We start from the raw sequence: 27720 nt of genomic DNA, 5'->3' as shown, positions 1-27720 counted from the left end.
ACAACCTGTACTGACCTTTTACATTTATGATCATAAGCAAAGCTGAGTCGGTGCATACAATGCAAATGGCACAGTCAGAACAAAACTATGACTTTCTGCAGACATTCAAAAAGTCGGTCACAAAATGGAAAGTTAGCTGTTGGGGTTTTTTTACATACATGCAAGTGGTTTTAATAGTATGCAATGAGGAAGCAGGTGTGCTTCTTTGTACGTGGTTTATTAGGCGAAGAAACACGTGCCTCTACTTTTCACAAAGGATCTTCGCTTTTCCTTGTCTCCTTAAAGACGGAGAGCGGGGCCGGTGCACAGCCCCAGCCCCGGCCGGTGCGTGCGGCTCAGCCCGCCCTGCCCGGCCCGGCAGCCGGTGGCGAGGGGCGCACGGCCCTTAGCGGGCAGCCAGCGCTGCGCCGGCCGCCCTTGTGAGACACGCCAGGACCGTGAGGGGCCCTTCGGCTTCTTCTGTCATCTCACGGATTCCCTTGGCACATTCCTCTGCCTTCCCGTTCTGGGCCTCCTGCCTCCATCCTGCCCAAAGGCACAGGGCAGTTCCGAGGGAAGGCGCAGCCGGCGCTGCCCTGTTGGTGTCCCGTGGACAACCTGCGCAATCGCCACGGCCCCGGCGGCTCCCGACGCGCCCGCAGCGCGGGCCCGGCCAACGCGAGAGGAGCTTCCCGGGACTCCGGGGACACGCGGGACCACGCGACTCACCCCGCAGCCGCAGAACTACAAGTCCCAAAAAGCTTTGCGCGCAGGACCCCCAGCCGCCTGAGCCAGTGGAGCGCCGGGCTTGCTGGGGCTCGTAGTGTGGCCGGGGGGATGTCCGGCCCCGCCTTCGCCCTGCCGCGATTGGCCAGGCCCGGGTCCGCCCCCCGCGCGCCGCGGTTGCCTGTCCCCGCACGGCGCTCGCCGCAATCACAGCGGCCGCGGCGGCGACTCCTCTGCACGATCTGGTGAGGGCGGCTGGGCTGCGCTGTCCCGGGGCTCCGGCCGGGGGGGAAGGACGCGGGGTACGCCTGAGCGAAGGGAGCTGTGAGCAGGGGACGGCCCGCTCCGCTGCCCGGCCGCGGAGGCAGAGGCGGGGGAGCGGCCCCGCCGCCTCCCAGGGGAGCGGCCGAGGGGGCCGGTTTCCTTCCCGGGCTCCGAGCGCTGCTGAGTCCCCGCCGCTTCCCTCGGCGCCCCGCCTGGCCCTGGGGCTGGCACGCCTGGCCTAGGAACTGTGTTTGATCCCTCCGTGATGGAAGAGAGACGGGAGTTCGAGCGGCTCCTTCCGAGGGGCTCTGCCCAGGGCTGGCAGAGGAGGGAGATGGGGGAGTGGGGGAGGAAGCAATGGCAGCAGCTTAGATTTAATCACCAGTCATACATCTTTAACGGGAGAAAAGGATGGAGTAACTTCGGGATTTCTGCAAGGAGCTGGTGATGCCTGAAAGGCGCTGCTTCTCGTTATTTATAGCTGGTAGAAAGCCTTGCCGTAGCATGAGGTTCTGCTTGGAGGTAACAGCACCACTGGTTCCCAAGTAGGATGGAACAACACTGTGTTGGATGTCTGTATTTACGAGTTAGCATAAATATTGTAGCCAAGATCTGAAATGCTAAGATAAACCATAGTAAAAGACATGTGGAGTGCGGGAATCTTGTGTAATATCACACTGGAATTTCTGCATAATAACTTCTGCAGAATTGAATTCTCTCCGTGCTCCCAACACTTCCATGTTTGCTGAGCAGACATTCTTACCCTTACCTGACTTCCTCCTTTACCCTTTTACCCCCTATGCCGATTCAAGCAATTTAACAAAATTATTACTCATGCAGCATTGTGGTATCTGTTTATTCTTACTATCAGAATGTGATGGTGGAGGCTTTGTACATCTGCAGACAGATAAGAAAATAAATAGCAGAAGCAGGTTTATTGAAGCCTTAAGGTTTGCCAGATTTGAATCTGGGTGTTTTGAAACATGTAGAGAAAAAAATCCCCTAAACCAGGTGTATTAGCTTATCACCATTCTGGGAATGATTTTGAGGTTTTTTTTACCCTCAGGTAAATTGTACCATCTCTGCTGCTGAGAAGAGTAAACCTGCAAACAGGAGAATGAACTTTATTTGTAATTACTTGTAAATACATTTATTTAACATCAAGAATCATTCTGAGTTAACTAAAAAATCGTGTGTTTTTACAGTAAAAGTGGTTTATACATCTTCAGTAGCTAAACAGAAATATTTTACTACAAGTTCTAATCATACTAAGCCCGTTCATAGAATGGTTACTAGCAGACTTTGTAAGGAGATGTTTTGCAACAGGGACTATAATGTCCTTCAAAATGTACCATGCTAGAATTTATAGCGATGAAGATTTTTTTCTTTCTACAAGTGCAGAAAGAAAATCAGATTGTGCAGGGGCCTAATCATGGGTTTAGGTGCTTCTGTTTTTGTAACAGCCAGCACAGCATGTGGGTGGAACATTGCTGACAGAACTGTGGACATCAGTTTCCTGTGAGGAAGACTGTCACATATTTTTTGGAAATCAGCATCTAAGTGGCAGGCAATATGCAAGCACTCTGTGGAGAAAGGAACTGTGGCTTGATTTGGGAATCTCAAGGGCAAGTAGTTATAAGAAGTGAGCTGTTAAGAAAGACTTCACAGAAGAGCTTTAATGGTCATCTGACCAGCTTAAGGCTGTTATTTTTCAGCATGGTTACTGTTAGTGTACTTCTCATGCAAGTAATATAGAGATATAGTTTCTGTTTATATAGCTCTTGGAGACTGTGCTTAAGGTATTTTGAGTGCAACCTACTGAAGTGTCAGTATTGCTTTAAAAGCTAGTGGAAAATACTTTGATCAACTCAAAGCCCTTTCTTTAGAGTGCTATCCTGTTCTAAGAGTATTGATCTTGAAGGACTGTTTCCCAAAGGAAAGTTGAGAATTCAGGTGTTGCAACAGGCAGTTGGCCGGAAGAATTGTTCCAGCAGCAGCCAGCCATTTCCAGATGTGGTCTTTCTTAAGCATCCCTTTCTTATCAAGTCAGAAATGTATGCTAGCTATCTAGTGGGAAGTGGTCAAAGCACCTCTGTCAGGACAGACTGGTTTTAAGAGTGAATTGTTCTGCAAGAGCCACCCAGTTCTGGATGTGCTTCTTCCACCAACTGTGCAAACTGTGCAGCAGCCTTACCTGCATGTGTATGTGGTGGTCTGATGCTGAGCCCACTGCACTGATGGGCCTTTATCCTGGCATGGTCTCCAGGCAGAGTTAATTAACTCTTCTGTCAGAAAGACTAGACAGAGCTGATCAAATCTTATGATATTTTGTGGATCAACCAAAGCTCCAAGATTATCTTGTAGTGAGTTTTTAGTTTTTCCACAGTCTTCATCTGCATGTGATGTAGGATTGATTGCATGTGATGGATGTTCAGAGAAAGGCTTTTTGTACCTGTGGTAAGCTGGTCAGCTGAGCTGCTCTCTCTTACTATGACTTGAAGACAAAGCATGTGATGGGGAGCTTTCTCTTCTCAACTGTAGGTCAAGAACTTATACAATACAACCCTGAACACAGCCTTTTAAATTGTCCACTTGCACTCAGAGGCCTTCTTTAAAACAAGTAGAAATATGTGTGTGTGTGTGAGTATATTTCTTTGTTTGATCATCATTTGTTTGTTTGTACTTTTTTGGTTTGCTTTTTTTTTTTTTAAGCAGTAGTTAGAAACTAACAATGAAGACCCATTCCCACTACATGTGTTTAAACCTATTTTTAAGTGCTGCTTAGAGAAATTCAGGGAGCTGAGCATTTATCAGTTACAGTGTACTAGTCCATTGTGGTATGTCTGGGGTTTTTTTTTATTTCCTCCCTTCTTTATGGTGTTAATTTGATTTAATTATAGTATAGGAAAAGACAGATAAGAGGGATTATATGTCATTAATTTGTGCCAAAGAGGAGATTCTTTTCTATTCTAAATTATCCATGACAAAATATGTATGATATGCTAAGTACAGTGCAATGTTTCTTGGTGATTATATTTTTTCCTGGGTGTTCTGCATCAGTCACAACTTTTGTCTCAGCAGAGGAGAGAAATGTGACGACCTAGATACCCTTGTACTACCTGGAAGACTCTTGAATCCCTCATGAAGGGACTGCCTGAGGGGGTGGTAGCTGAAGTCTCTGTTCCTGGTGTGGCCCAGGGATTTTCTGTGGTGGGGCTGTTTGCAGGTGTGGTGTGGGGTACACCTGTGGTACCTGTGTGTGGCACAGCAGGGCCTGCTCACAGGTACTGGCTGGGGTCCTGAGAACTGTGGAGCCTTGTTAGTGTAGTCAGGAGCTGAACTCACCAGGAAAGACAATCCCATCAAACTGTTTCCATTTGCCTGGTCTATCAGTAACTGATAGTGGCAGGGACTGTTTCCATGTGATGGATGTCTGTGTGCCAGGACCTCCCTTGATCATGTTATATGGCCCCGTGAACAACTGGCACCAGTACAGTTTCTCTTGATATGCCCTGGATTCTGATGAATGCTATCTCAAAGAGCTAAGCATCATGTGAAAGGATCTCCAGCACCCATCTGGACCATTAACTTTCTTTTTTTTTTTAATGTAAACATAATTCATGTTATAGTTGGAGAAATGTTATCAGACAGACACTGAGCTCTGACGCATCTGTGTGCAGGAAGTTCAGCTCAATATTCCACTCACTCAAACTCAGTTAAGATTTATAAGCAGATTGTCTAAACAATACTGATTTTCTTTTCTTGCCTAATATTTCAGGAGTTGGATATACCTGAAATTGAATATTGGAAATGAATAGGCTCATTGGCCTGTGGCCTATAGTGGCACTTTACAAAAGTCTGTACAGGTTGGTTTGAATCTTAGCCAGGCTTTAGGCAACCTAATAGGCAGGTTTTATGGATGTTGTACACACAGTGCATTTTCAGCACAGTATGTTATTTGTCTTATCATCTGAAGAAGTGACAAGATAGATCAGGCAGAGTTGCCCTACAAAGCCACATTCTTTGGCAACAATGACAAAACTTTACAATTCCAGCTCAACATGGGAGAGTATAACCATCTAATAAATAATCTGCTTATTCCTTCACATCTGCGTATTTGCTGAAGAAGCTAATAAATCAACAAACCCTAAATTGTTAAGTTACTGTGTATTATTCTTGCTCTAAGTGTTGCAGGCAGTGACAGGAGTGGCTTCTTCCTGAAAGATAAGTTTTTGGAAGAAGCAGTTTCATAACAGTTAATGTTTGGTTCAGTTTAGACTATCAAGACATCCTTACTTTGTGCTAGCTCCACTAAAAAGGATAAAAAACCCCAACTTCTAAATATGTATATATAGTATAATATATGCATATATATATTTTTCATACTACTGCCTGCAAGACTAAATCTTAGTGACCAGTGAACCCATGCTATGTGTTATGTTAGTAGTCTTCTCTGAACACAGCTGCTTTGGAGAGGATCTGGCTGCTTTTCTATTCTAGCTTCATTTGAGTGGCTGCAGATAGGTGGTTTTGACTGGGGTACTGAGGCTGGCTTAGACACTCTTTACTTGGTTTAGTGGTAGTTTTGACATTTTGCCTTGTGACTGTGTTGAATGGCTTGGGGGTTTCCAGCTTTTTTTCCAGAGAAAGCCATGTTAAAGTAGACTACTCTGCTCTTATTACAGTGCCTCTTCCATATCTAGCAGCAATTATTTACTTCTAGGATCTTGTATTTGTGAGTAGGCAGGTGTAAAATCCCATCTCCCAGTGCATGAGGAAATGCATAATCTTTATGCATGTGCCAGGAGCATGCAGTTCTTCAGGGGAGTTTGCTTTTAAAGTTTCACATCAGTTGCAGCTGATCTGAGCTGACCAATAAATAGAACCTGCCTACCTCCCCGCCCCACCCCCCCCAACCCCAATTCAAAAAGCAAACCTTCAACCTGTGATTGGATGTTCCCAGATAGTTTGCTTGTAGAGTAAATGCTTTATCAGACAATCAGGGTGCTCAGGACATTGGCTAGCAAGGGCCCTACTTCTACTCCTCTCAAGAAAGTAGAAAGAGCCTTTTTTGCATGGCCTCTAACCTCCCCTGTGCTCTGCTTTTCTAAATTTGTCATTCACAGGCTCAGATGTATTTTTCTCACTGTGCACCTTGTGCAAACACTTAACCATTGAGGAAAGGGGGCAAAAATGCTGCTCTTTCATGTGGTACTGGTTCACATTTGCGCTCCACTAGCATAAAAGGTTGCATGAATAGCGTGAGGCTCTCACAGCCTGCACTTCCCCCCAGCCCCAGCAGTTAGGCTGCATCTTGAGCAAAACAGTGGAATGGCCTCTTTCCACCCTCTTTGGTATTGTGGGCACAGAGAGCTTTTGTGACACTCTGACCTTCCAACTCCCCACCACTTTTCCCTGTCTTTAGTGTCCTACATCACCTGGGATTTGACTCAGTAATACTGGGCTAATTGCCGGTGAGTGGAAACCAGGGAATCACATAAGCAGACACCAAGAGAATAGTTTTTATCTGAAAGAGTTTTATCTGTGAAGTAGTTGATAGTGAGGCTTGCTTTGTATTTGAGACTTACTCATTGCCAGCTATTATAGAGCGAAACAACTGGAGGGAGCTGAACAACTTGGTTGTCCTATTCAGAATTGCTTTCAGTCAGATTTGAAACCTGATAAAAAACTATTGTAACTAGTAGCAACTTGGTGCTAAAGGAAGATATGACCTGAAATTGTACTCTGGGTTAAATGGTCTGAAAAACAAACAAAAAAACCCACAACCAAGAAAAGCTTCTAGTTGAGAGGTTGCTGATGTTTGTTTTGCATTTTTTTATTGGCTGATGTTCTCTCATTTACTTGTCTCAAAATTCTTCATTAGGAGAATTTTTTCCCATTTGTGGAGTAAATAAAGAAGAGAGATGATACTGAAAGCAGTTTTGCTGCTGGGCTGTGCTCTGGGCATCAGCACATTCCCCATGGAAGAGCCTGAAGATGGAGGCAAGCACTGGGTGGTGATTGTTGCAGGTTCCAATGGCTGGTACAACTACCGTCACCAGGTAAGGACCACTTCCTTCCACATGCTGATGCTGTCCATGCTCCAGAAAGTGCCAGTTCCCAGACTTGCAGGAGGGTGATAGCTGCCTATCATCTAGACTAGTTTAGACCTTCTGTCATTTGAGCAAGTGCTTCTACTTCTAGACTCCCAGGTGTGTGAAGTTTTCAAAGAAAACAGCATAAGATTTGCTCAGAACCTGCTCTCAGTTATTTTTGTTACCACCCAAGGAATTCCCTTCCACTACTCCTTTTTACTATGTGATTTTTTTTTTTTTTCTCATGCAACTCTTTTCAGCCTCTAACCTCTTGAAAAAGCTGTTGTTACTGGAGGAGAAGTATTCTTCCTCTAATCACACTTCTGCATCCTGGGAGACCTGTGCCTTTTAGGGTAAATACTCTGTTGCTAACTAGGCTAGAGGATCTAACCCCAACTTGCTGTTGCACAAAGGATATCTAGAGGTAAACCTCATTTTGAGACACGTGCGTGTTTCTTTCCATTTCTTTCCTCTTTTCCTTATGTTATGAGAAGCTTCCTTTTTTTCCAGTTAAAAAATCTCTGAAGGCTGCAAGTGCATAATTATGTTTTGAGGAGTGGAGGACCTATGGAAGGGTGTTCTTTCTAACCTGAACCAGTTTGCTGATCGTGTTCAACAGCGTGGCCTCAGAATTATGTTGGCACAACAAAGATATGGTGCAGCAGGGTGCAGGGAACAGAGTGAGTGGCAGAAACAGGAGGAAAGGGAACAGGAACTCCTGAGTCAAACACTGCTGGGAAAGACAGTGTGTTGTGAAATTCTGGGCTGAGTGTGGGTGTCACTATGGACAAGATTAAACCCAAGTGACTTAATTCTGATTAAGTTCAAGATTTATAATCAGCAGTCAGGAAACTTCTGCTGCACTTTCCCCTTGGGGAATTGCTGGACAATCCCTTAAACAGATTAATCTGTGCAAATGCTATCTTTGCTCTAAATTTGCAGCTTGGCTTTCCTGGAGAGCAGGATCAATTTAATTCTGATTTGTGTGTACATTTATATATTTCTAAATGCTAGAAAAATAGTTTATTATAGGATTGTTGGTTAAATACTAGTGTACAAAATCAGTATTTTTAAAACTTGGGTTGTATGAAATGTACTGGTTGAATTGCTGAATTCTGGAACTTTTAAAGTTTTTATTATTTTTAATGTAACTGCCTGTAAAATATAGAGAGGCTTCATCCTCTCTATATTGGTTGATTAAGGAACAAATGAGCCTTCTGTGTGTTAGGCACCCTGGGTTTTGTGTATGTTTCTTCTCCTTCTAGGCTCACAATCAGTTTGTAACTTTCAGCACAGTGATGAGCTTAAAACTAAATCAGACTGACAATCTTGTTGTATCTGAAGAACAACCTGTCACTGGCAAGTGCTAGCTAAACACTCTGACAAACAGGTTTTAGGGACTTTCCCAGCTCCTTACACTGTAGATACCACCTGATAATCATGGCTGGAATATTACAGCCTTAATATAAACTATTCCTATTTAAAATTAAATCTTGAAGAAGAGTTTTAAAGTTGAAATTGGGAAACAATGATGAAAATACTACTGCTGTACTTGATTACTGCCTGTCTTGGAGTGTCAAGTTTAATTACTGAGTTGTGCTCTTTTTGTTGCTATTGCTGTATAACCAGTCTAGCTGGCTCCCTTCCATTCTAGGAGGAGTTAATACCACAACATTAATTCTTTAAATAAAACTACAATTTTGAAGCTGTGGCTCATGAAAATTCCTTTTCTCAGTTGCCTGGGCACAGTCTCCCTGTCAGTGAGCCTGCAATGGCAAGTGTATCTGCCAGGTAAAATAGGGTTATGAAGGACACAAGATCCACACTTACATATTTGTGTCCAACAGTGAGTGAATCTTTGTAACATGCTAGTTTCACAGAAGCCTATTAACTTTTGAGTGTGGTCATGCTTTGCAAATAGTTATTAAGTAATTCCTTTTCAATGTTAGAAAAATGAGAACAGGATTTCTTTAAATACCTAATTTTGAAGATAATGTCAACTAACAATGCACAATATCTGCCATGTTGGATTGTTCTGAATTTAAATACAGGGAATCTCTGTATTTTAAACTGCCACTTGCTTCAGGTTTTAACATTTGGAAAGAAGAAAATTGAAACAGCAATAATAATAGTATTAAAGTTACAAAAGCAGCATTGTAAAAGAGTCTGTATGAAGGATCCTTCAGAATGAGGCTGGGTTGTGTATTGTGAGCAAGATACTGTGCATCTTAACTTGTTATAGAAAAGCTCAATTCCCACCAGATGCAGCACAGCAGCAGCTTATGCTGTTCTGCTTAGTGGCCTTTTTTGGCCAATCTTAAGGGCCTGGTGGGTGTGAGCACACATGGTAGCAGTGACCTGTGGTGAGACAGACCCAGCAGTTAGTCATGGGAAATCCTCGTGTGTGACATGAAGTGTCATTCAGACAAGGGTGCCTTGGTTATTAAAAAGTTGGAGAAATTTGTTCCCAGCAAAACAAGCAGAATGATAGACTTTTAGGAGAGTTATTAAGAGGAGGAAAGATGCTACAGAAGTCTGAGGAGTTCTAACAGATTTCTGAAAATATTATGCAGACTGATCACCATGTCTTTGTGTGTTAGTGTTCCCTACCTTCCAGAGGTAGAAGCAAAAACATTTTAAGGAATTAAATTATTTGCCAAAGTCACTTTCAGTGGAACCAGGAATAGGACTTGGTCTTTCACTTCTATGCTCCAGAACACATAGTGAACACACAATACCACACATAGAACCATGTGGTATTGTTCAGTAGAATCATACCTGTGCTATAAGAAATCAAATCAGTGCTCCAGAATTGCACATTTGTGTAATTTTTTTTCCTTTCTGAGGGACAAACTGCAGAGGAAAATATATTGTACTCTAATTCAGTTCACTCCTTCCCCAGAACTTCTCTGACCTAGCCTGTGTACAAGTGGATTTGTAGATGTGTTCCAGTAAGTAGTTATTCAATGTAGCTTTTTTTTATTACCAGATTTGTTGCTATTCCCTTCACGCAACTAAGCACTCATCACGTCCCTTTGTAATTTGAGAATTCAGCAGACACATCTCTGGATTTCAGTTGCTCAGTTCAGCTGTCCAGGGTACAGTTAATACATGATGTTGCATGTTTGTATAACCTTTTTATTTTGTGAGCTCCAGTTGTTTTCATGCTGCCCACTTCAACATGGTCAAAATGTACTGTATTGTAATTATCTGCTGGTAATGTGTTCATCTGACTGAGCAACCACAAAAGCAGAAGAAGTAGATTACATATTCAAAAATACCTCATTTCTTACCTGAAATGCTGTACAGACCCCAGGAATAGTAAGTTTGTAAAGACTTTACCGACCCAGGAAACACCGAGTTTGCACCTGTAACCTCGAGGAATCTGAAACTTTGCTTAAGACTTGTTATTTAGATATCTGTGGTCAGGATCCACTATCAGTACAAACCAAGGCTAGAAAAGGAGAAAAAACACCATTTGTGCTTAATATGAGCAAGATTCACATTCACAGGCAGTTGCTTCCACTGTGATGGCTGAACTGGGACTTCTTCCTAATCCGGATGACCTAAACTTGTTTTACACATTTATATCATCCAGTTCCTAAAATAAAATGTGTTTTGTGTAGTATAGAGCCCAGTGTGATAGCCCTACTGTCACTGCAAGGCTAGCTTATACATTGCTTTCTGCTTGTGGCTTCTCAGTTCTTTGGCATTTTTATCCTTATTTTAGTGGTTTTGATTAGAGTTGCTTGGGCTATGGAAGGGCTATCAGTGTGCTCCTCTCTGCTCCTCAGCAGTTACTCTGGCTTCTCTGTAGCAGCTTTTTATTATGAGACTGGCTACTGTTCAAGAGTACTCACCCTGTTCCTAGGGAAAGTGGCTCAGCTCTCTGCTGCACAAAGAGCTGGATAAAATACCTCTGGAAAGCTTAGTGGCATATATGAGCAAATACAGTACTAAATGCTTTTGACAGATTTAGAGAATGACTCAACAAACTAGTTCTCATTAGAAGAAATAGTCTGGCTCTTCTGTGTGGTGAACATACCAGCTAACTCAAATCTAAAGCTGGCTTCACATCAGATCAGAAAAAGAGACAGTCCCATGCTTCCTGGATACTCAAACTCACATAGTTTGTGGAAAAGCCTGATGTGAAACAAGAGTCTTACTAGTGATGGAATGCATCCTCAAGAGAAATGCCAGGCTGAAAAAGTCTGGCAAAATTAAAATTAAAACTTAAAAAATGTGAATTTGTATACATGAGTCTGTTTTCAGTTGTTTTTAGTCTTACGCTTACTGAGCTTTGTGGGTCAGAGACTATTTATTCAGTGTCCTAGACACTACCAGCCAGGGCAGTATCTTATTCCAGGACAGTCTTAAATTCTCCTGTCTTGTAGGTAACAGACACTAAGGCTGCCTTGGCCTTCAATTAATGTTTCCTCACTGTGCTTACAAAATTTAAATTGAACTGAAAGGTTTAGGAAACCTTTCCTAAATTCTTGATAGAGTTATATCTTTGGGCAGATTCACTGATGTATATTTAAGCAAAGGAGTAAGATATGGCTGGCATTTCAGACATATCCTTCTACTTTGTTAGTATATTAGAGTTCATTCTTGTTTAGGCTGTGACATTTCAGCACAGCTATAGTGGGGATTGTGCTGCTTTGAGATAAAGCTGACAGTTCCTTTCAGCCATGAAGTTAGCAGTCACAAGATGAGAGGTAACCAATTTCACACAAGTCCAAGCTTTTCCCTTTAGGAACTATTTATGCCAGCTCGTGTCATAAACAACTTGATTTTTTCAAAAATCCCCCCAGGCAGCTTGCTTAAAAGCTGTGTCATTCAAATGTGTAAACAGCTGTATGGCAGAGGAAAATTGGGGTGCCAGGAAAACAGGGTAATTCACTCTCTGATCCCCATGCTTTCAAAATCTAGGAGTTAATTATTTAAGCAGATCTTCCATCAGAATTTGCTGATGTAGCAAAGGGTTTAGACTAACCAGGGGGTGAAAGGTCTAAACCATGCCCTTAACAGTGTCCATTTTGGAGCTACCCATAAGGTCAGTTGTGCAGTAGGAGCTGTATAGCTGCACCTTTGCCTGTGCTGTGTGGGGCAGCTGCTGCCCTACCCAAATCACAGTCACAGAAACACGCATTTCACATGTTAAACTATCAAGAATAATACCAATAAGAGATCTGAAACAAGTAATCAGCTGTTTCTTTTAGAGGGGTTTACAGGTGCAGATATGCCAGAAATATTTCAGAGAGAAACAGGGTCAAATAGCAGTATTTGAGAGGCAGTTAGACATCAACAGGAAATACTCTACATACACCTCCCTGCTCTAGCTGCAAACTTTTTTACTCTGGTTTTGTAGAGATTTGTGGGGTTTTTATGTGTACACAGGGACCAATCATGAGCGATATCAAAGGTGACTAATTAGGTCAGCTAATTCTATACAATAAACCCTGGCTGTTTACTCATAACTGTCCTTCTTTAGTCAATGGAGTTTTAGCAGGAATGCATGTTTTTGCTGCTCTAGCCTTTGTTGGTGATATCATTGTGCTACCAGCAGTTCCCTTAGCAAAAGCCTTAAAAGGCTGGGACAACCCCCAAACAGGTATAAGTTGAGATTGAAGGGAATTGACTACATGGATCTGTCTTCCTTTACAGTAGGGATTTTGCTAATGGCTACTATTTGCTAAGACAGGACATACTGAGCAAACAGTGAATGAACCAGAAGGAAGGAGAGGAAACAAAAAAAAAAGCCTGATAATATGCATTTACAAAGTTTAACTTATTTTGGGTACTTGGGATGAGTCGGAACACCTCCAAAGTCCCTACTGGCCAGCCACGTATCTGTGGGAGCACAGACACTTGCTGATTGAATATGGTGATACTGTATCACTGCATGCCTAAGCATTTCCCTATTGCCAGCCTGTAAAGGTTCCTGTCAGCATCACAGAGTATGTGATACTTTGAGTGAGAAGGGATCTATGATCTACTCATCCATCAGTGTAGAGAAGCCCTGATTAGTGTTTTCTTCTACTTCTGCTTGGGTTGCTTGTGAAAATCAAATATCTTCTCAGTCAAACCTGTGCTCTTCTGTTTCGTATTATATGCAATACCTTCCTAACTCTGTTTAACCTCAGTGTTTTGACTTGTTGAGGCAGCAGCTGGTAAAATGACATACAAGGAAATGGAAAACTAGCTGGGAGATTGTCTGGGATAGGTGGAAGAGAACCTAGACTGCTGACCTGTGAAGTAGTAAATGGAACTGCTTTAATAAGAACAATTTAACATTTAGGGTTAGTCACATAAAGAGATTTTATTGTTGGAGAGTTCATTAGCATTGAATGTGCCTCACCCTTCACAGAATCTTGTACAACTATCTTCTCTTTTCAATTTTATCTGCACTTAGAAGACCAAGGATTATAAAGTTACAGTATTTTACAGTGTCCTTTTGGTTAAACTAATGAAAATCACTAGTACTTCTAAGTAATCTAAACAGGCACTGGTCTACTTAAACCACATCAATTTGGTTTCCAAATTAGCAAATTAGATTAAATCAACACAAGTAAGCTTTAAAGCTTGCTTCTTGTGCATTTGTTAGATGAGCTTTCTTCCATTAATCCTGCACTGCTTTTCCTAACATTTGGTGGGTTCTAGTTCTCAAGTTTAGGAATGATTGTTAATGTCCCATTAGGGCACTGAGGGACTGTAAATTTTAAAGAAGAGAATCATTTGGGCTGGGGTTACTGAGAAGTTAGCATTCTGATAGAGCTCTGCATTTATTGTAATATCGCTTTAATGGGTGTTGGTATTTCTGTGTCACAGGAAGATGGTTCTGTAAAGAAAATGTGCTTATTCATATCCTGTACAAATCAACAAAAGAGACTGAATAGAAATTTTGCAATTCTGTTTTCTAATGAAATCTGATGCAACCTGAATTCGTTGCTCTGCAGTGTAAGAAATACATAATTAAAAAGAAATATTCCTTATACCAAATTCTCATCTCATAGTAAAGCAAGATTTAATAAAATCTTTGCATAAATGAGATTGGTAAACAATACTTGCTTAAGTCAAGGACAAGCCTTCAATCCTTAGTTGGTGCAGAACTAAGGGAAATTGGTGGAAATCCAACTCTTTTTGTCTGCTTGGCACTCTTTGGATTTCTCTGTCACTGCAGAAGGTTTTTATTTTGATTTTCTCATACAATGGAGAATTTTGCTGAGAGCTTCGTGTTAAATTTGTTATCTGTACCAAGTCTGAAGTAACTTCTGGTTTCTGTTTAAATAAGAAATCAAAATAGGTAATGAGGGAGAGATATTAATCACAGTCTCTATTAATGCAACTGCTTCTCATTAGAGAAGAGCAATGAGCTCTGGTTTAACCTGTGCATTTCAGCTCTCTAGCAACCCTCAGTCTCTTATATTGGCATGAAGTTGTGTTTGGTCAGTAGCCTGCTCTTAGGTCTGAGAAGCTATTTTGCTTCTGGTATCAAAGGTAAAATTTCTGTTAAAACTAGTAATGAAAATTTGCTTAATTTCAGGCAGATGTGTGCCATGCGTACCAGATTGTACACCGAAATGGAATTCCAGATGAGCAGATCATTGTCATGATGTATGATGACATTGCTGATAATGAGGAGTAAGTGATGCACGTACACTGGTCATAAACTATATGGTTACTACAAACATGCCGTGGTCACCAGTGTGTTTTGAGTTTGTAGTAGTTTTGAAAGACAAGCCCTTAAAACCACCTGTGATATGCATAGAGATGTCAGCCATCAGCACAATAATTCCCCTTTGAAATGTGCTCATGAGCTTTCTAAGCCTTAGAACACAGCTCAGCATCAGCTGTGGCACTGAGGACTGCAGAGCTTTGTTATGACAGTAAGGGATCTTAACTCCCAGGCATAACAGTGTGCAGCAGATAAATAACCTAAACTTGTGAACACAGGGATGGTCTGTGTGCAACTTTCAGGGCTTTTTTGGAGGATATTATCAGATTAATTCCCAGCATTCAACGAAGATGGGTACAAGTCCCATTCTGGGTGACTGTCTAGAGTGTATCATTGCTCCCTGGATGACACAGTTGATTTATACAGCCTCTAATTCTGAAACAACTTCCCCCAAAATCAGCAGACATTACAGGTACAGCAGCACTGGGAGTAAAGTGTTAAAGGTAATAAAGGCAAGACTGCAAGGAGAGAAATTATAGAGACCATCCACCTACATCTTCAGATTAATTGACATGATTTGAGATAGAATACTTGAATGTACTCTGAGGGTAAGGACACCTGAGACAAATATATGTAACTGACTGAAGTGCAAAGCCCTTTATATTCTAAAATCACTTAATGACATATGGTGCAAGTTCCTGTGCTCTCAGGTGAGCTGGCTGCTTTTGTTCTAAGGTCATTGCATGACATGTGGCTAATTATTCCTATTTATTTTCCATTTACCTTTCAGAAATCCAACCAAAGGCATTGTCATCAATAGACCTAATGGCTCAGATGTGTATGCCGGAGTGCCCAAAGACTATACAAAGGAGGTAGGAACAAAACCCCTTTCCCTGGGGAAGGTTCAGCATTATTCAATGTCTGAATAAATTCTTTCACCCTGTAGCTTGCACTCCAAAATGCATGTAATATAAAGCATCAAGTTTATTCACCTGCATGGTTTGGCATGAAGTTTGGTGTTCATAAGATGAATATAGACAATAGATTCTTTGAAGTGACGCATTGGTCATAAAAGTGAACCTTTGCACTGTTTCCATGCTGACACATGAAATAAAAGGAAGGAAGGTCTTGGATTGTAAATGTTGTAACTCAATCTGAAAAAAGCTATGTAAACCTAATTGTTTCATTAAATCAGTACAGTAATCCAGTCACTCTGTGATTTCATGATTCAGTAGCCAAGTGAGTCATTAGATAAAGATGTATTGAAAAGGATGGCCAGAAAAATTTGTCATCCATGCATAGATTTTAACTTTAGGAAGCCATCTTTCTAAATGAAGATTTTGTTGTTTTTATGATCAGATCTAACTTTAATCTTCTCAAATCCTTAGGATGTTACTCCTAAGAATTTTCTTGCGGTTCTCAGAGGAGATGGGGAAGCAGTGAAGGGGGTGGGATCAGGAAAAGTATTGAAAAGGTAAGAGAAGCTTAATTTAGAAAATTATTGCATGTGTAGTTGTAAATTGAGACTAATTTCAACAAAATAATAAATTAGAGCAACTTAAGAATCCAGCAAAATTATTGATGGCAATTCCAGATCCTTCACAGTGGTTCTAGTTTCTTAAACTATGCATCACAAGAAAGCAACTGCTGGTATTTCACTGATTAAAGTATAAAAGTTCTAATATTGACTGTATTAAGGTATTTGTTATTTAGACTATTATCTTTTGCAAGAATGGCAATTCTAAGATCGTGTGGCTAAACTTTGGAAACTTCTGGAAAAGATCTTCCAAGGCTTGTTTTAATGTACATGAACAGTTTGATTAATCAGCAGAAGACTTAGGTCAAACTTAGACCAGACTTAGCAGTGAGTGGCAGAGGAACAGAGAGAGCTTAACCAGCTAATCAGCTGGAAGAATTGCATGTCTAATCCCAGCCCTGGTCTTTGTAACACGTGTAGAGTTATTGAGGCTGAGTATCAATCATAATTCCATTCCTAATGAAGTGGAATTATGGTTTATAATTAATGAAAAAAATCTTTGTGACTGAAAAAGTAATATGAGCAAATAAACTTGTAAGTGATGTATTTTGCTTAAATTATTTGTAAACTAAGCTACACAAATGATTCTAAGTTTTGCAATAGTTTAATATATGAAGAATAATAAATTATAGATTGGCTTAGTGAAATGTAAAATTTAAAATTAATGGTAGTTTATAAAGGCTTATATAATTTAGATGATTCAAGAATGCAGTTAATACATTTCAGGGCCTAATAAGAAATCTTCTTGGAGGGATACCTGATGTCAGTTATTCATCTTGCTCCTGCAGAGTTTAAGATGTGAAAGTATGATGCCGCCTTACTAAGTTGTACTATATTTCTGACTATTGTTTAAGAACTATCTCATATATTTTTCTATGTACAAGAATGACTATAAAACCTTTAAGATTTTAAATTCAACCACTTGGAAGGACTAACATTGTTAAAGAAAAACTGTGAAGTCTATCTTCATCTGACAGTTGATTTTAGAGGCATAGCAATGAAACAGAATAGAAGAATCCCACCCTGGCACTGAGGTGAACAATAAAAAAGAAGGAGCAGGACCATAGTCAAATAAGTTACTGCTCTGAATTGTTTGAACTTCATCCTTAAACACTGAGGTTGAAAATGATATATGCAACACATATAGGCAAAATGTTAATAAATTACTGCACATTACCAGATTTTGCTCTTCTAGTATCTGGAATGAGTCAAGGGGTGACTATGAAGCAATTTTTGTTTTAAAAAAATGTAAATCTGAACACACCTCACCTGTGAAAGCTTGATGTTCCTGTTCAAATAAGGGAGTAGCCATGCAGAGGGCCAAAGTCTCTTAATGTACTCAGGAAGACAACTTGAACCTGCAAATAAAAGTCTTAATTGTTTACATTCCACCTTGGTCAAATTTTTTGCATTTAGGCTAAAGAGCAGGAAGCCAAAAAGTAATGCCAACCCTTCTTTATTAGGCTGTGTTTGAATTTTCAAGTGGCCTGACTTTTACTACTGGGTGGGACAAGAACTCAATTATCCTTTCCCTGGGAGGCTTCCAGATGGACTTTCAGGTGGTTCCCCTAACCAGTAGGTTACTGGCAAACAGAAGGCTGGACAATGTTCCCTTGAGCTGCTGCAGTTGCACCTGATTGCTGTGAGGAAAGAGCAAAAGCAAGTAAAGATTTCTGAACTCTGGTACAGAGGAACAGAGGAGGGCCTGGACGCTCCCTCTGATCTTTTTACACACTTTATATTTAATTGTCCCTGAATCCAGTTTAAAAGAAAAATTCCTTTGCAGATCTGGCTGTTAGGGCAAGACCTTTCTGTCACCTAAACACGATCTGTTTCATTTAGAGTGGAATGAGAATCAGAGTGCTCAGTGCTCAACTGACTGCAGAGCCACAGGTGCAAATGCCAGTCTGGCCTCATGGGTGCCTGTGTACATGCATCAGTTCCTCATGGGGCTGTAGGCTGACACTGCTTGCTGATCTGTGTGGCTGATTTGGCCATAGTAGTCCTTACACTTACCTAAGGGTCTTAGCAAAGAGGTTTTTATTATTTATCCTTGCGTTAATGGTACCTTGGTGTAACTTAGTTATAAAAGCATTCCTTTTTTACCAGACATCTACAAATGCCCACAGTATTACCAATTCTTCACGTAGCCATTAAAAACCAATTGTGTTTCCACCATACCCTACATAACAGCCCCTGTCTCAATCAGTTTGCAGTTTGGAATGTGAAGTGTGATTGCCATATTCTCCATGTTTGAGGGACTAGCTATATCTTTGTTTTTGTTCCTCTTGCGGGCATCTCTTCTAATAAGGATCCAAACTAATATGCTTGGGAGAAAAAAAATTTACCCAGAGGAGGAGGTGCTTCAGCTCTATTATTTTCAGATGTTGACATGTCTTGGCACTGAGAAGCAGATGATTGTTGTTGTATTGAAGATTAGGTTGGAGTAGTTAAAAATACTTTGTTTGCAATTTTTTCATTACAGTGGTCCCAAGGATCATGTGTTTGTTTATTTCACTGACCATGGAGCTCCAGGACTTCTGGCTTTTCCTGATGATGATGTAAGCATTTTGGGAATAACACAAAACCAATCACTTTAGTGACATACTAAAATAATAACAAATAAATGTAAAACATGAGACTATTTAGTGCACTCTATATTGAGGGGAGAGGCCAAAAAAGAGCATTATTCTTCTGATCACTGTATTTTGGGTTTTTTCTGGTTAGAATCTGTAACATTCAGTTGAAACTTGAGTTGTGTCATTCCATAGTCAGGCTGTTTCACACAGGTGTGACTTGGCTTTCTGGTGCACTATGCATATCTTCTGGGACCATTACTCATCTTTTCCAGAGTGGTAAATGCTAGAATGTTATACTTCAGAAGGGCAAAGAACTGGATAAATTTATTGGGAAAATAGTGTGCATATTCACAACAGTATTTATTCTTAAGTGAATTGTGTGTCTGTTGAACATAAGTGGTTTTAATACAAGCCTTCTTATTTTACAGCTTCATGTGAAAGACTTGAATAAGACTATTTGGTACATGTATCATCACAAGAAATACCGGAAGGTAAACAAGTATACCAGAAATTCCGAAATTAAAAGAGCAGCTGGCGTGGAAGAGAGATGTTTTTGTTTTGAGAGTTGACTCAAAGTAGGAAGAATCTATTACATGCAGTTGAATTTGCATTAGGTTTTAGCAGTTAAAAGGATTTATCTGCTCCAAGTTTTCCATAAATGGTTTACTTGTTTTTGCAGTCAATGTTCATATGTAGTTTAACTGCTGTTTCCTAATGCTGCATATTCTGACTAGAAAAGCAACATCCAGAAGTGCTGCACCCTCATAATTTATACCTGACTCTTTCTTCCTGTGCTTTGTTCACTTCAAACTTCACTGTTATTACAGGAAGTTTGTATATACCTCATGTTTTTCTTACAGTTACTTATTTAGTTTAAAAGCCTGTACATCTTGTCAGAAAATTCTGGTAATTTATTTCATCACATGTGCTAATAGCAGAAAAAGTACTGTTTTGAACATTTTACGGTGCTTTTTTACACAGTTCTTTGTGGCAATGTCTGCTATGGCTGGCTGTGTTTAGGAACACACAGTTCCAGAGACGCTACATTCAGTACTAACACATTGCTGTGCCTATAGAGTGACTGTGTGTTTGATCTGTGCTTTGTACAATAGCCAGTAGATCCCTGTGGATTCTGTAGAGATGAATAACACTTTTTCATTATTATTCTTTCCCCTTTCTACAGAGTTTAATTCCTGAAAATAAAAAAATTGCTTTTGTTTTGTAGCACTATGCATAGCTTTTGTTTCAGGAGTAGCAGTATAGGCCAACTAGCTACAGATAGATAAAAAGCACCAAACAAGTTTTCTCATTTCCTCATGGAATTTCTTAAGGTCTCTGATTTATTTTTGTATTTTGTAGATGGTGTTCTACATTGAAGCATGTGAGTCTGGATCTATGATGAATCATTTGGCTGATAATATCAATGGTGAGCAATCAGTTAACTTACTGGACTTAAATATCACAACATGTCACAGACCTGAACAAGTGCTGACTGTGACAAGAATAGGTTCAAGGCATGTTTATGTAGAATTCTTGTGGGGGAGCACAAGAAAGTAATACTTTCTATTTACAGGAAGTTCCTTTTAGTAGAGTCTTACAAAAGACTGAAAAGGCTTTCAGTTTCTTGGAAATGAGAAGTTGAAAAAGTATTTCTTTTCAGGAACCAGGTGGTTGCCCTGGTTGTACAGACATTTCTCAGCCTTAGCACTGCTAACAGATGTGAAGTTCCTGCTCTCAGTTTCATCGAGTAGCAAAGCAGCTGTGAGACACCACTGCCGGGTGGATTTTGCTGCACATTTGCACAACAACCCAGGATGTGGAACTCAGATTTTTTAGGGTTTCCAGGCTCTCTGCTGCAGAGCTGGAAGCTCAGCATTGATTGGGGTGAGGAACCACAACCTTTTGAAACAGCTGTTCCATATCAGGGAGAGAAGTGCTTGCTCCTGTGGTTTTGAAGATGTCATTGCAGAGGAGACCAACCATGTGCCTGTCCAAGGCATCCTGAGTGTTTGGCCCTGGGTATGCTGCCTGACACCCACCAAGATTTCTTACAAACAGTTTTTATTTTACAGGAAGTTTCATGTTGACAATTGTCCCAGACAAATGCTCAGTATTTTTTATAGTTTCTTCTGTCAGAAATTTCCAGTCTGAGGACTCTGGTTTTACATCCAGCTCTGCCACAGAACTTAAAAAGGCAGAAAATGGACAGTTTATGTATTAGAGTACAAAGTTGTCTTTGGCAGCTTTCACTGATAAGCTAAGAAGGTTAACTGGTTACTTAGTAAGCATTTTGAAGGGTGCTAAGAGGAGCATTTTACTGCACAGATAAGAGTCAAGTTTTTTTTTTTTACTTTTGAGTTTTAGGTACATTCTGAGTAGAAACAACACAATAGCTCTATAAAATCATGTGGAACACTTTGACTTTAAAATATGGATTTTCCTGCAGTTACACAACAATGCTGTGTATTAACTTTGGCAAAAAGCCAAAATTGCTTTTGTCTTGAGATCTGTCAATATGTGTTTACAGTATTTCTGTTGTCTTAGAGATGACTTACTGGGAGCACCGTGCTCAGGACAGATGTAGAATTATTTTACTTTTGTCTCAGTGTAGAGCATTATCCAACAAAGTATATTACTTAGAAGGTGGCATTATGTGCAAGTAAAGATGATTTTTAGGGGATTCACTTCAAGTTTGGAGAAAATATCTCATTATTGTAATAAAGAAAATGAATGTATAGATAGTTGTTAGTGCACAATCCTCTCAGGCAGTTCTTGAATAGTAGATTTTTCCTTCAGGCAATTTAGTTTTAAACACCCCAGACCACGTTTGGCAGCAAAGAAGAAGCACAGAGGGTGCTTAGAACAGCAGTGAGGGTGACTGAACAATGATTAACATATTTCTTTTCTTTCTGCTATTTAGAAGTAAATGATTGAAAGGCAAAAAACTTAGACAATTATATTGTGTGCAGCTAAGTATTAAATCATGGTGGGGCAAGAGGAGATTTAAAAAAAAAAAAAAAAGATAAAAACCCTTACTGTTTGTATTACAGTTTATGCAACAACAGCTGCTAATCCCAAGGAGTCGTCTTATGCATGTTACTATGATGATGAAAGACAGACTTATCTTGGGGACTGGTACAGTGTGAATTGGATGGAAGATTCAGATATGGTAAGTTACTTAAACAAATTTTCTTCATTTCATGTATAAAAAGATCAGTAGGATTTTTAAACATAGCTCTTTTACAAGATTTGTGAAAATATTTGGCTTTATGTGGGAACAAAATCAACAAATTAAGTTGGTAAAAGTATTTATCTACTACTCAGAACCATATATAGTCTTTATTTGTTTGGGCCACTGAATTTACTTCCAATACCAACTTTCAGAAACATTATTTCCTTGTGTTATTTATAAGATAGAAAATATCTAACTTCTAGCTCCAAATTGACATAATCTTTATTTACTAATCTGAGACCACATCTCCAAGCACGTTAAATGAATTAGGCACTTCAGTAAAATGTATGTCTTCTTCAGGGCTGCTTAAATATGGAGCTGTGGCTAACCCACTCCTTAGTATAATGGAGAATAGTGTTAATGAAACAAATCTGGGATTTGTATGCTAGTCCACTCCCTTCTTGCCCATTTGCTGGCAAATGAGATTACTAAAAGCAATATGAGAATATGCTGTCAAATCTTCTCTTCAGTTTTTACTTGAATGTCTTTCAAAGGTTGCATAGCTCTTGTCCTGTACATCCTTCTACTCACTGGCAGCTAAGACCCTTTGCAGCTTCCCTTGCATTTTTAGAATAGCTGAGTTTAACTATTTTAGACCTCATGGAACTTTCTTCATGCAGGAGGATCTGAGAAAAGAAACTCTCCACAAGCAGTTTCAGCTGGTGAAGAAACGCACCAACACCAGCCATGTGATGCAGTATGGAAACAGAGTATGTATTTCACAGGGCTTCCTGCTCAAATGTATCTTCAAGCCTTTCTTACCCTATACTTTCATGCCTTAATCTAAACAAAAAACAGCTGTAAACTGGCAGGGTTGATTTAGTCATTTTTAGTCATGAGCTATTTCTCTTAGAAGACCTCAGCATTTAAGAGGTGATGATCCTGATGCTAAAGGAAATCAGTCTTGCATATGCATTAATCCAAGAAATCAGGGTATAAGTTGTCCTCCAAGCTCTGCCAGTGATTTGACACTTCAGTAAAGAAAGGTATTTACTGCTTCCCAGCATATTATGAGTATTAGTGACATGTTAAAAAATACAATGATCCCTCAAGTGGGAAGAGCTAAGAGGTGATACAGCATTTACAATAGTCCCGTTATGCTTACAATAGTCCCATTATGCAACAGATTAAATACTTATTTAAAAAAATGTGCAGTTACGTTACCTAGTAGCCTTTTTCCCCCACAATGAGTTTTGGAAATTAAAGTTCCCTGATTTTTGGCAGCCTTTACCACATTGTATTAAAAACCCAACATATGCATACACACAGACACACACACCTACAACCCTGTTACTTCCTTTATTTTCTCTAATAAAAGAAGTTTAGAGATTTAGGTTTGCATGCCAGACAAAGACAAAACTACCTATTGAAGGTGATTGACAATTTCCATCTGCTTACTCTTTATCCTTCAGAGCATCTCCTCCATGAAGGTGATGCAGTTTCAGGGCATGGGGAAGAAAGCTATGCCCATTTCTCTGCCACCTGTGGAAAACTATGACCTGACACCTAGTCCTGATGTGCCCTTTGCAATCATGAAACGAAAGCTGATGGCTACCAATGACATTTCTGAGGCCAAGAAGATTGCTGCAGAGATGAAAGCATACCTGGAGGTAAGAAGAGAAAAAATAATTGCTCACCAGGCCATATTAACTTCTAAGAAATGGCAGAAGGAAAATCCCTAAAAGTCAAAAAAATTACTCTTCAGACTGGTAACCTCTAGTTGATGGTTTATTCTTCCTTTAGAATTCAGTGATCTGTTCCACAAGGCACATTTAGTAGTAATTATCTAGCCAAAAGGTAAACAAATGCAAGAGTCAGTCTCACAGCTTTTATTGACAGGAAATTCCTCACCTGCATCCATAGGGATTCTTGTGGGGAAGACTTAAGCTTTGGTTTTAGAGAAACTCGTGTCTCAGTACAACTGAAACATCCCAAATCAAATAGCTCCTGCAGAATGGAAGTCAGTGTTATTGTTGGTGGTGCCTTCTTTCCCTGGTAGACAGTGGAAGGACAGCAAGTAATTTTGGGTTCCAGGAATCGTGACTTTCTGTCAGTTTTTATTTGAGTGTGAAGAGACAAGTGCAAGAGACTGTGCTAAAAATAAATGGCAACATTTGGTTCCCTAAAGAGCCTAAAAGTTAAAGGAGGATTAAAGAAAGAGAAATTTCATTCAAAGTCTTTAAATTAGATTTAGAAAAAGAATGTTTTAAGTTCTTTTTGTTTTATATACAGGTGAAAGAATTCATCCAAGAATCCATGCAGAAGATAGTCACCGTAGTAACAGGATCAGCAGAACAGACCAAGCAGATTCTGTCAGACAGACTGACCATCAGCAACTATGACTGTTACCAGTCAGCAGTGAACCACTTCAAAGCTCATTGCTTCAACTGGCACTTACCTGTGGTAAGTCACTCATTGGATATAACCTGATAAACAGGCCACAAAAACTAGCACAGGCATAGTCACACCTGCAAAAATCAGCTTTTATTAAAAAGCTACCTTGGGGCAGTCATACAGATTAGATTTGGAGGAAGGGTAAGTAATGCTTTTGGAAACAATTTTTACTACACCTTTAGATAAGCAAGTATTTTACTAAAAATATCCCAAAATAATATGTAATTTTTGCTAGTTGTGCTGTTGTGCTTCCATCAGTTCCCTCCCCAGAAATCCCAATGTTAAAAAGTCATGTTGTATTTCTACTTGAAGCATCTCTGCTGACTAAACAGGAACACTATGACCATCACCACTATAAATTCATAATCTTGGTGCATTCAGATTTCTGTATTATGATACAGTATTATTCATAATTTCTTGCAGTAGCCTCGCCTCTATTTCCATTATCTTGCTGAATTCTTGAGAACCACTTTTTAGTTTAGGGGCTTTATTACTGTTTGCTCTTCCTGGGATCCCAGTTGAGGATTCAAGTCATGTTATTAGACTTTAGGTAAGAATAAGAAAGTCCTGATGGCAGGCAAGATGGCCTCTTTAGTGGATTTTTTGGTTTTGTTCTGTGGGATTTTAAGAACATAATGGTTTAGATGGTCTTGTGTATGAGGTCAATGTTCAACACAGCTGAATTTCCTAAGTTCAGAGAAGTTAAATGGCTCAATTGCCTGAAGTTCAAAGAGCAAAGAGTGCAGCAAAAAGATCCATTTAGCCCAGTACTAGATGATCAGTTGAACACCTTTGATATTATAGCAGCTCTAAATTATTTCCACCATTTAGTCTGGATAAACAATACCTGCTTTTCATCACTGAAATGATTAACAATGTTTGTTTATTTCAGTATGAGTATGCACTGAGACAGCTGTATGCCTTGGTCAACCTTTGTGAAGGAGGATACCCCATTGACAGGTAATGAGTTTCCCAGATATGCCCTGTAGTTTTAACTGTGGCTAGAAGAACAAAAGCCAATAGGCCGATAAAGCTTAATCCTAAAAGTTTCTCACTTGTTCTGCTCTTGTTATCATTTTGTTCATGAATCACTCTAAATTTAGAAATGTTTGTTTTGACAAACATAATTATTTGTTCCCTCCCACTCATAATGATCCGTGTCCCCATAACCCTTTCATTTCCTTACTGAGCCTCAGGGGAAATGACAGCCAGTCAGAGGATCCCACTGCACCACACAACGTCAAACAAAACAGCATGACTGGTGCAAGGGCGTTGCCCTGTAACTCTAGCATGAGCTTACACTGAAGCCAGGCAGGGAACTGCTGTGTTTTCTGTGCCACCCCCTCAGCTGCTGGCTCAAAACACCACAGCACTGCTGGGTTCTGGTGATGAAAGAGAATATGGTGCTATGTGTGGAGTAGGAAAGCAGGGAAGTAATGGTCCAGGTTGACCCCTGTGGTGGTGCAGTTGAGCCAAGGGCAGCATAGTGTTGGAATTCTATCTTAGGAATTTGTGGTAGAGGCTGAGATCCCAGCTTGTGAGTCATGCAAGAGAAGTTAAAGGGAAAGAAGAAAGCAGAAGGGTAGGGAATGTGAGGATGGATTGGTAGTTCAAAGAGTGTATACATGCAATTCAGGAGGTGAAAAACTGCTGCCCCCACTCCTGGTGGCAGCCCACTGCAGTCAGTTTGGGAAATGGTTTGAGAGCAGAGTACCTGAAAAGTTATTCATCATTATTGTTCTCTGTTGCAGAATATGCCTGGCCATGAATCGGGTGTGCCTTGGGTATTGATGGAAACAACAGTCCTGAATGTAACCCTTACTACAAGTGATAACTTTTCATAGCTGTCATAATCCAGACTTTATGTGCATGCAACCTGGAGAGAGTCAGACACTGTACTGGAACTGTGCTGGGAGCTGAGGCACCAGACCATGAGCAGTGCAGCACTTGCCAGTGCTCTCCTCTGCATCCCCGCCTGCTGACAGCCTGCTGCTTTGAGAGAGGCATTTTGGCAGACCACCTGGAGCTTTCAAGATGGATAATTTTTTCACAGCACAATGCTCTTAGGAATCTCTGGATGAACACTACAAGCCACCTATGTGATTGCTAAATCCATCCTAAATCTAAACATTGAGTCATTAATTCTGGAGGGGTTTTTTAAACTCTTGCTAACTCTTAACTTTTAAAAAAAAGTTAATGGATGCCATTACAGTGACTAATTTGCAGATTGGTTGAAGAGTGAAGAAACCAAAGCTTGTTCTTTAAGTTTTAACTCCGTAACAGTTTAAAGAAATTAGTTGCATATGGGAGCTGTTTGATGTGGACAGCACAGTTAAATGTTGAACAGTAAAAATCTTTGAGTAGAAAGCACTGTTTCCCAAAGAAAAGCAGAAATATCTAATGCTGTATATTTAGCACCAATATGCTGTAATTAATTGTGTATACTCACAAATCTCTGGGAAGTCATGGAGTACAGGAATTGCCTGTGAATAAAAATGAAGTTGACAGTTTCATCCACCCACAGTGCAATAGTGTTGGGCATGTTGTGTCTTGAAAATGAAGGAGAGCTAATTAATTCCATGACATGCATTACAAGTTAATCTGTCCCTTTAAGACTTTCATAAGGCAGGTCCTCCCAAAAACACCCGCCCAAGCAAACCAACAAAACCTGAAACAAACCCCAAAACTCCAGCCTAAAAGCAACAGCAAAGCATGTAAAGCCCCAGATCACACTTGAAGGTTTCAGTCCTTAGAGGTTACTCAGTAAAGGACAAGTATGGCAAAATTAGAGGTTGTGAGATGATCCACAAAAGTTTCAGGTTGTCCACAGCTTTTTACATGTGGAGACATGATACAGAAATATTTCAGAGTTATTTTCAGTGTTTTAAAACAGGCAAAATTTCCTCATCTCCATGTGAAAAGAATGAAGTCTGACAAAAACTGAAGAGAGAGTTCTGGGTAGCTCCACACAGAGGAAAGGGGTTGTAGAGGTGTAACTGCTAGTTTTATATAAAGAAGAGCTAGGTAAAGCCAAGAGGAACATGAATAGCTTCATGAACACTGTGGAGAGAGAGATTGATCCCAGAGCACTGCTAGTGTCAGGATAAATGGAAAAGGTAAAACCCCATGGAATTAGGCTTTACTGAAATAATAGATGAAAGTTTGCACCTTGGGTGTTGCTGAAAGATCAGATAGGTGCTGCTTTTGAGTTGCTTCTTGTTTCTTCTCAGCTTTAA

General features: G+C 40.2%; 1 protein-coding gene across 1 annotated transcript; it reads left to right on the top strand.

Annotated features, from left to right (window-relative positions):
• Nucleotides 1-794: 794 nt before the first annotated feature.
• On the top strand, nucleotides 795-27007 carry LGMN (legumain). Its single transcript, XM_059850191.1, has 14 exons — nucleotides 795-950; nucleotides 6854-7031; nucleotides 14611-14708; nucleotides 15533-15614; nucleotides 16131-16216; nucleotides 18765-18840; nucleotides 19287-19349; nucleotides 20218-20284; nucleotides 21909-22027; nucleotides 22711-22800; nucleotides 23503-23700; nucleotides 24323-24493; nucleotides 25377-25444; nucleotides 26236-27007. Exons 2-14 carry the CDS (start codon nucleotides 6894-6896, stop codon nucleotides 26273-26275), a joined length of 1296 nt encoding a protein of 431 aa, XP_059706174.1. The 5' UTR covers nucleotides 795-950; nucleotides 6854-6893; the 3' UTR covers nucleotides 26276-27007.
• Nucleotides 27008-27720: the final 713 nt, after the last annotated feature.

This window comes from Haemorhous mexicanus, chromosome 6 (genome assembly GCF_027477595.1).
Source record: "Haemorhous mexicanus isolate bHaeMex1 chromosome 6, bHaeMex1.pri, whole genome shotgun sequence".
Taxonomy (NCBI): Eukaryota; Metazoa; Chordata; class Aves; order Passeriformes; family Fringillidae; genus Haemorhous; species Haemorhous mexicanus.
This window is presented reverse-complemented; position numbering and strand designations above follow the sequence as displayed.

Bases quoted from the DNA above. Each gene is read 5' to 3' on its own strand.
- LGMN (XM_059850191.1), top strand. From the start codon at position 6,894: ATGATACTGAAAGCAGTTTTGCTGCTGGGCTGTGCTCTGGGCATCAGC. The intron at 19,350-20,217 runs GTAAACAAGTAT...TGTATTTTGTAG, and splicing joins ATCACAAGAAATACCGGAAG to ATGGTGTTCTACATTGAAGC. The intron at 25,445-26,235 runs GTAATGAGTTTC...TCTCTGTTGCAG, and splicing joins GGAGGATACCCCATTGACAG to AATATGCCTGGCCATGAATC.